General features: G+C 42.1%; 1 protein-coding gene across 1 annotated transcript in view; it reads left to right on the forward strand.

The window, feature by feature from the left end:
* frmd4ba (FERM domain containing 4Ba) overlaps nucleotides 1-4,376 on the forward strand; it is a gene marked incomplete at both ends in the record, with an annotated part of 84,942 nt that extends 80,566 nt beyond the window's left edge. Inside the window, 6 exon segments of the mRNA XM_080026027.1 lie at nucleotides 79-214; nucleotides 803-961; nucleotides 1,092-1,852; nucleotides 3,645-3,783; nucleotides 4,137-4,167; nucleotides 4,173-4,376. Coding sequence (XP_079882153.1) covers nucleotides 79-214; nucleotides 803-961; nucleotides 1,092-1,852; nucleotides 3,645-3,783; nucleotides 4,137-4,167; nucleotides 4,173-4,376 — 1,430 coding nt within the window.
* Between the last annotated feature and the right edge of the window lie 5,367 nt (nucleotides 4,377-9,743).

Raw genomic sequence — 9,743 nt, forward strand, 5'->3', positions numbered from 1 at the left:
TGTGTCTACTCCCTCCGTCTCCATTTTACTGTGTTTGAAAATCAATTTTGAACCAAGCATTCACGTTTTATCACCCAGATGATGAGCTCATTTCCCAGAGGCAGCGGTCCAGATCGGTTCAGTATTCCCCCAGACCGCATCACGCAGAAACTCTGGACATCCATTACAACAAAGACAGACGGGCCTCTGCCAATGACAAACACGCAGACAACCGGTACACAGATGAAAGATATTAATATTTTTACATTTCCAACGTGCGTCTTGACAGTGGTTTTTCTACAGTCTCTGAGCGTGAAGCTAGTACAGACCTGTACATTAGATCCAGAGCTACATTCCTGCCAGTCACCTCCTCCCTTCTTCTCCTGCCTCTCCAACAATCTCCCCCTCTTATCGGCCCAACACACCGGCTTTATAAATAGATGGAAAAGAACATGTTGCTGCCTGTGAAGGAGCAGACAATTCAAGCTGAGGGGAGAGAGAGGAAAAGGGAAACAGGAAGGTGGCTCTGGAATCTTAGTTTAAATTGCAGCTACTTCACCACTGTTTACAAAGTGATATGGCTGTTGTGTAGCTACATAGATTTAAACTTGTTTCAAAATGCTAGCAGTTGCATGAAAAGAAGGATCAATGGACTATGTGACGACAGTCAGTCAGGTGTAAGTGAGGACTAGAGTTCTAACTCAAGTACTAAACTCTTTCTTCTTACGTTTTGTGGGCAGTTAAAGAGAGTGGTCTCGGTTTAAAAGCTTTTCCCTAAAGAGTCCAATACCCTGAAATCATTGTTCTCAATTTTTTTTTTAAGATTAAATTATGACCCAGTCCAGGATTCGGGATATCACCGCGATGCCTTATCAAGCCACAGCAGCCCGTTTAAACCGGCTTCCAGACAGCCACGTGATGCCCGCAGCATGCCCACCACTCCCCTCCTCACCCGCAACGCGTACAGCAGCACCCAGCTCAGGTAAGCTCTCACACAAGGACTGTGTCATTTTTAATACTGTCCCTTTTTCTCTTGCATATCTACCCCATTGACAACTCTCCAAGTGGTTTTTTGTGCGTCAAACCAATTAAATTAAGTGTTCTTTCTGTAGATCGGATGATGCCCCGCAGCATTTCCGCCAGCGTAGTGGCAGCCTGGAGTCCCAGTCTCAGTTCCAGACAGAGCCCGAGCCCCCTGTGCCAACCATCACCTTCTGCCCGGCCCGACGTAGCAGCACGGAGGTTCTAGATGACGGCTCCTCCTACACCAGCCAATCCAGCGTTGAGTACAGCGTCCCAGGCAACCACACCCACCGACGCAGAACGCGCGGCCGCCACAGACAAGACAAGTACGCCAACACGGGTAGCATGCCGAACCTAGCTCAACCTGAAACCCGCTGCTACACCTACCAGCCGCCTCGGGCCAGACCCACCACCACGGCCTACTACGTCACTGGCTATCCCAACTACACAGACCAAGAGCCTTACACCAACGGAGTCTACATGTACGACAATGAGATGGAGGGACACTATACCGTAAACCCTTCCTACCATCCGACCCCAACTGCCTATCACGGTCACGATATGCACGGTCACTATGGTAACGACGAGATGGACGGCATGTCACAGAACCCTTACGCCACGCTGCGGCCGCCCAGGAACCGCCCGGGGCAGCGCAGCACAGAGAACATCGGCAAGAACATCCAGAAAGCAATGGTGGCCGAACACTTAAGAGGATGGTACCAACGCAATGCTGCGCACAAGCAGGCAGCATACAGCTATGACTACGACAGAGGCTCCCAGCACAGCCTGGGCTATCAGACCATGCCTGCTCCCTACAGCCTCAACAGCAGGAACATCTCCTGCACCTCAGGTTAGATCACTGCACCATAGATTACACTTTCAGGGCTGCAGAATTCTCATTTAAATGCGAATCACAATATGTCTTCTCAAGAATTTATATCACAATTCTCTCATACAATACCGTACTTTCCGTACTATATGCCGCACTGGACAATAAGCCGCAGGTGTTATAATGTTTAATTACCATATGTAAGAGTTCGTGCACAGAGGGGATTGTCGGGAAAGAGATGGCAGCTTGAGGAAGCTCCCACATTTCAACAAACAAGTTGCATATTTGCATAACGTACGTAAGTGTTACCATTTTGTGCAATAGTAGCTATTAGGGATGGGCACGAGTGTTTTCGCTACTCGTGTGATCGCTTGCATTCCTCGAGGATCAATCGATTCCTCGTTAAACTTTTTTCTATTTTTAGGACGCAATGCATCTGTCTACAGAACAATGGTTGACCGCAATAAAGCGCTCAATGCTTATGTCAAACAGTCACAGTTGCCATATGATATTAAGGATTTATTTTCCACAAGTTTAAAACACATTTTCCTAACTGAAAGTAATTAAATAAGCGGGCCACAATTTAAACCGATCGAGTAGGTCTGCGGTGGAGAGAGAAAAAAGAGAGAGAAAAAAAGCATGGGCTGTAGTTGGCTAACATTCAAAATAGACATTTAAAATAAGAAGGGCAGCAAATACAATAAAAGTATTGTCCTACAATTTAAACACATAGATAGGCTAAATAACTCACCAAAGCAGTAGAAGTAGTATCCAACCGCGTAATGCTCACTCCTGTCCGTGACTAATTACCGCGACTAATTCCTCGTTAACGGAACGTTACACCGTCGGCTTTTGAATCTCAATCCTATATTCCATAATAAAGGCTTCTTAAATGTTGTTTGCTCGAATGTGCCCGAAGTCAGCCTGGCTTCTTTAGGCCGACGTGACTTTCCAAGTTTTCCAGCACCGCATTCAGCTCCGCGGTGCTGTGGAGACCACACACTGGCTGCGCTGCACGGAGGTGGCAGTTATTTGCGGTTTCTGTTTGACACAACGCTTAGTTTATTTAACTTGGATCAAAATATTTAATTTTGTTAAACTTTATATCCGTTTTGTGCCGTTTTGTACACGTATATAACATTTTAAAATAGGGGCAGCCCGCCGGCCGGCCTAAAGGCTACAAACACTAAAAAAAACAAAACGATTTTCCTCATCCACCAATCGAGATCATTTGAAACGAGGAGTACTCGAGTACTCGATTACTAACGCCCATCCCCAGTAGCTACAGAATATATACTGTGCTGTGTAATAACAGGGTCGAAAAACGGGGAAAAAGTTGCGGCTTGTAGGCCGAAAAGTACGGTACTTGTATTTTCAACAAAAACATTTACTTAAACTTACTTAATTCAATAAAACCCAACACCCAGTCCATTTGAACAAACCATCCCATGTATTCAATGCTTTTTGGTTTTAAACATAAGCCTACAGTAACAACAATGTGGGTCTTCGAAGGAAGAATACTAGAGTTGCTTGCGTGAATTAATAGCTTATTTTGTTTTACATGTCTTGGCTTATTGTCATTGATAAAGCAGCTAGAATTGTTTCTAAGCAAATAGGTAAACATCCAGCATGACTCAATTGCATAGGGAAATATGAGTGAGAGAATTGTCATCATTCAGAAATGAGATCACATAGATATATCAATCAAGATCACAATTTTTTACGATTAATTGTGCAGCCCTACTTTCTAGTGTGTTACGTTTTCCACATGCAACTTGGTCATTTTCTGACTTGTACAACTCATTTCCTCCAGTGTCCTCAGCGGCTTCCAGTGCAATGTGGCACAGCCAAATTAGTGGTGGTGGTGGTATGGTCGAATATGACATGCCCATGCATGCACCGCAGGCCTACTCGTACTCTACAGCCCCCTACAGCCACTCCGCCCACAACAGGTGAGAAAAAAAACTTGGCCTCAACTCAGCTCCTCATCCAATAAGCCACTCCCTGATCCTTCTTATCCGCCGAGCTAAGCGCTAGTGTTTGATTACCTAGAATGGATGTCTACTTGGTTTTGTTATTCTTTTACACACAACAATACTGTGGACTGACGTTTAGCCAATACTGCCCTTTATTCAACTTTAATCCTTATGTCAACAAAGACATCAATCTGCTTCACAAAACTGCCCGGTGCAGCAGAAGGTTAATAGGATCTGTGCAGCCAGCAGTCAGTTATTTTCTCAGAGCTTAAGACTGATGGTTCTACTCTCCTCCTTAACTGTCCACTGCCCCCCTTGCTTTCATATAGATATGGCACATTGCAGCTTTTTAAAGGCTCCTTTAAAGGCACTGTGCCTTTTTCCCTGCTAGTTCTTCCTCCTCAGCTTCCTCCTCCAGCTCCTCCCTGCCCTCCTCCTCCTTTCCCCCCTCCTCCTCTTCCTACTTCCCTGGCTGTCGGGTCAGGCAGGTGACCTCCAGCCCTGCACAGCCGCAATCCTCCAGAGGGCACAGGCTCAGTAAGGTGTCCTTTGTCAAAGGTAGTTCATAGTAAGTAAAACGGCAACGGTCTGAGCCTGTGGGCTTTTGCTTCTTTCTGTTTGTCTGCAATGTGGCTTCATAGTCTGCTTGCCAATGTTTTGAAGTGAACTTTGCATTTTTGACTGATGCTCCATTGTCATGTTGAATAAGATAACTGCATGGTTTTACAAAGAAAGAAAAAAAAACATGCCTGCCTGCCCTACTTCTAATCACCGCATTCCACTGTTCCTTTAGCTCGGAATCATTTTGTCGTTTGCCTTCCTCTCGGCCCGTGCAGAAGCTCCCTGCCCGTGTGCTTCCATTTACCCTTGACCCTTTACCCCTTCTCATGCGCAGATGTCCCCCAGAGTTTGAGTGGCGGCGCTCTGATAGGATGGCTTGCCCTGCGGGGCCTTTAGAAAGGTTTGGTGCTGCGACCTTTGCTACTGACCAGGAAAAATTAACCTCCTTCCCCCAATAATCACAGTCACAGCACAGACGAAAGGGTGAGAGACAAGAAAGTAAAAACTTCCCCACATGGTTATCATGGTGATGGTGATGTGTGATCTTTTTTTAAATCTGTGGCAGGGACGGACAGAAAGCTCCAAATCATTCACATGGCTTTTGGCGATCTTTGCTCTACTTCTCTGGGTGTCTTGTGGTGGTGGGAAAACATTTGCTTGGCAGAGGAAAAAAATGTGTCACCTGAATAGTGTTGCATTTGAATGTGTGTGCATAACGTTTGTGGACATCTGCTGTCTTGTTTGGGTTAGAAAGTTTGACCCTGGGTTTACGCGTCTGAAACCGAGTATAACATTAACACACCTGAAACATATATGGATTTTTACATTTCTTATTTTTGTAATTTATTTCCTGATCTTTGCACTACAAAGCCAAAATATGATGGATGGTTTGACAGCCCAGGGTTAATTCATTCTAAATGCATTGTAAGTGACGTTGCAAAATAAGTTTTCTTTATATGCATAATTAATAATTAATATTTTGATTTTCTGTAATAAATAAATACATAATTCATGTTGGGTTAAAAGGTTAAAATGTTAATATAATGCAACTAAAAACCAATGTGTGATCTGAATATTAGAATGTGTTAATGTGACGCAAGCGCACGGAACTAATGTTTTGTTCCTAGTTGCCCTACGTCATGATTGTTGATTGACAATTGATGCAAGGCTTGACCAAGCGTGTGTGTGTGTCGCTCGTTAAGAGCAGCGATATTGTAACAAGTTGTCTCTGAAGCTGAAGCAGACGGCCAAGATATAAGGACAGTTAAAGGAACTTTCAACGAACCTCTTTTCACAACACACAGACACAGGTCGGCTTCTTTGGAACGGGCGTACTTTATTGACACGTTGCCTCCAAACAAAGTGATCCTTTACTCCTTTACGCCGTGAAAACTATCACAAATAAACACAATACAGAACGGCAAATCAGCGAACTATACAGTAGTTACAAAAGCATGAAATAAACACAGAAATATAACACTAATTGGCACATGAAAAGACATGCATAAAAACAGGAAATAAAGTACATTAAAAATGACAATAAAATACCTCGCTGGCCGCTTGTTGTGAAAAGAGGTTCGTTGAAAGTTCCTTTAACTGTCCTTATATCTTGGCCGTCTGCTTCAGCTTCAGAGACAACTTGTTACAATATCGCTGCTCTTAACGAGCGACACACACACACGCTTGGTCAAGCCTTGCATCAATTGTCAATCAACAATCATGACGTAGGGCAACTAGGAACAAAACATTAGTTCCGTGCGCTTGCGTCACATTAACACATTCTAATATTCAGATCACACATTGGTTTTTAGTTGCATTATATTAACATTTTAACCTTTTAACCCAACATGAATTATGTATTTATTTATTACAGAAAATCAAAATATTAATTATTAATTATGCATATAAAGAAAACTTATTTTGCAACGTCACTTACATGCATAGTTAACCAAACACAAACTAGATCCTGTTTGCCACACCTCTAAATCTTGTTTGTTTTTTACAGATCATACATAGATGTCAACCAAATGGACTTGCACATCAGTAACCAAATGAACACAAGCTTGGACCAAGAAGAGCATAATATTCAATGGCACAAAGACGCAAAACCGGGAACAATTGTGTAGCTGCCTGTCAGTCACCGTCCAGTGTTAATTTTTTCACCTTGACAAATTGTCCTTGTGCCTTAAACTGCACTTACCTGTTTTCTGTGTACAAGCGGATTCAAGAATGAAGGAACTTTACTTCAGTGGAATTCAGCGTGTAAAGAATGACGTTTTTTAATTTTCTTTTATCTTGAAAACAATTGCCAAACCGTTTTCAAAGCATTACAAAACGCCACAGGAGCGTCTTCATGTCTGGATTGCGAGGTTTTGTGGGGATGGCACTTGTGCACTGAAACTTTACTGGGACCTGCTGTGGACTGTGTAGTATAGCACAAGAGAATGTGGGCTAAGCCCCTTATTTACAACCCTAGGACTGTCTCTATTAAAGGATATCGAGCCGGAGTGAACAACGATAGACTGATCCTTTTTTTTTCTTAATTACACACCTGTATGAATTCTGTAACCATGAAGGATTATACACGACTGAGGACATTATGAATTGAAGGATGAACTATTTCAAAATGAGTCAAAAATATGGCCCTTCCTGCAACCGTCATCTGAATCAGTTTTATCATAGCATTGCTTATAGCTACCACAGTTCTTTAAGTACTCGTGTTTGTCATTTGCAACTTTTTAAACCTTTCACACTGTCAGTACTTACAAATACAATTGAGCAAAATACTTCTGCCACACCATTTTGAGTATTAGCATAAGTCACCAACTATGATTGATATCACTGCCAAATCTGATCGGTCGCTGCAGGAAGACAGAAAAGCCAGATGTTTATTTTAGTTTTTTTAAATGGTTATTACATCCATGCTGGAAATCATGGACTGGTGCTCCCGATTTCTCTCTAGTGAATGAAGCCGTATGTACATTTTGGTATTGTAAATACACTGGTTTTGTTTTCTTTTTTTTAGAGCATTTTTATGTATTTGAAAAGCATGTAATATATAGTAAACAATTGTTGTTAAGCTGGTTCTTAGTCATTTGTATAACTGCATTTGTTTGAATTAAAACAAAAATCAGAATTTGAATCAGTTCAGTTTAGACATGGTATTTATTCATTAAAAAAACAGTAAAGGACTTAAACATTTCTCAGGGAAATTGAATCCATAGACAAAAAAAAATCTCATCCATCTGAGTGCATCATTTAAATCCAAAGCCATTACATTGGGTATTTGACCGTCTGTTCAGCCACTTCAATTAATGAAATGGGGTTTGAAGAAAGTACACTGATTGTCACCATGGCTTAATTACTCATTTAGGCTCATTTACATTTAATTTTAAAGAAGAACAGGCTTAGCCTTTGTCACATTGGATCACGATGCTGTCTTAGTCAACTGGAACCCATTTAAAAAGAAATGTACGCATTTAAATGGTGAGGAAACTGCTTATCTGGGATACTTTTAAGGAGGCAGATTATAGTTGGGAAGATAACTGGCTTCATCCCAGATTCTTTTTCTTTTTTTTTAAAAGTTCATGAGTGAATGCAGAGCTGCAATCGGTCACAATGAGAACTAATTATGAATAAATTATCATTATAAATTATTATGTTTTTAGAAAAAGCTCCCCTGCTGCACAGCTGAGTTGCTCTGCGTTCTTGGTGCATTGCTGTGTTGCCAGGCTGGTTTTCTGTGTCCCCGAGCAGTAAAAAACCCCACCAAACCTGTCTTTAAAAACCTGTCACACCTGTTCTTCTGTCGTCCCTGTGAATGACAACCTAGTGTTTATAGCACCAAACCCTCCCTTAAGGCATCCATGTTCACATGTACTGCCTCCCCCCATCCTCTACTAGATCACAGTCATCACACTCTAACCCTTCACCTCCTTTCCCTACCTTCCTTCCCCAGCCAACACATTTTCTCAGTCTATCCGGCCACTGGTTGCCTCTTTAAAGGTGACATATTAGCCTAATTTTCAGATTTATGTTTGTATTTCATGTTGCTGTTTGGAAATGTTTGAATGGTTTAAATGTGGAGTCAGCGATTCCGGAGAAGGCTTGTTGTCGAAATCACTTTTTGTCGAAATCGGTGAACCACTACATATGAAGCCCAGGTTGCTTTGATAGTGGCCTTCAGCTAGTCTGTATTGTTGGGTCTGGTGTGTCTCATCTTCCTCTTGACAATACTCCATAGATTTTCTATGTACTTCAGGTCACGAGAATTGTCTGGACAATCCAGTACAATAATACAATGGTCAGTCAATCAGTTACTAGTGGTTTTGGCACTGTGGACAGGTGTCAAGATGCGGAAGTAGAAGATGTTGCAGTGGTTAAGGACGCCACCTGGAGACGTGGGATGTAATCCCGGCGCTAGAAACCTTAGTTTTCCCTGGTGGAGACGAGACGGTGTGGATCCTCTGGCAGCATCTGAAGTCTTCCTGCATCCACACTATTCGCACTTTACTTAGTATTACCATGTAATCACCTGGTCAATGATCAAATTCCTTCGTGATTTTCTCTACTTATGACATCTATTGCAGTATGTCCGTCCTGGGAGAGGGATCCCTTACTCTGTCGACTCTCCCTGAGATTTTTTCAATTTTTTTTAAATCCCGGTAAAGGGTTTTTACTGGGAGTTTTTTCTCAGCCGAGCTTAGGGTGTAAGGGCAGGGTGTCATATTGTATCATATTGTATGAAATGTAAAGCCCACTGAGACAAATGTATTTGTGATTTTGGGCTATACAAATAAAACTGATTTGATTTGATTTGATTTGATTCAAGTCTTGCTGGAAAAGGAAATCAGCATCTCTAAAGCTTGTCAGCAGACAAAAGCATGAAGTGCTCTAAAATCTTCTGGTAGACGGCTGTGGTGACTTTGGACTTGATAACACAGTGGACTAACGGCAGCAAATGACTTGATACCTCAAATCATCACTGATCCAAATAAAATGTTGCATTCCATTTGGAAATCAAGGTCCCACAGTCTAGAGGAAGAGTGGAGGGGCACACAATCCAAGTTGCTTGAAGACCACTGTCAAGATTCAACAGTCAAATGATGATTTGGGGCACCATGTCATCTGCAGGAGAGTTAAACCTGCATGCTAATTATTGCTTTCCAAATTATTTCTCTGTCAAGGGTTCAGATCAGTGGAGGTTTAACTCTGATTAGGCTAAATATATTTCTGCTTAAATGCATACACTGCAAAATAGGCCTAATGATTAAACATAAATTAAAATCAAAAAGAATAGATCGTAATTTAATTTTGAGCGGTGATGTCATGTCAGACTTTTGCATAAGCAATTGGGGAAACGCATCAAAGGCACG

This window comes from Ammodytes marinus (assembly GCF_949987685.1).
Source record: "Ammodytes marinus genome assembly, chromosome: 4".
Classification (NCBI taxonomy): domain Eukaryota; kingdom Metazoa; phylum Chordata; class Actinopteri; order Uranoscopiformes; family Ammodytidae; genus Ammodytes; species Ammodytes marinus.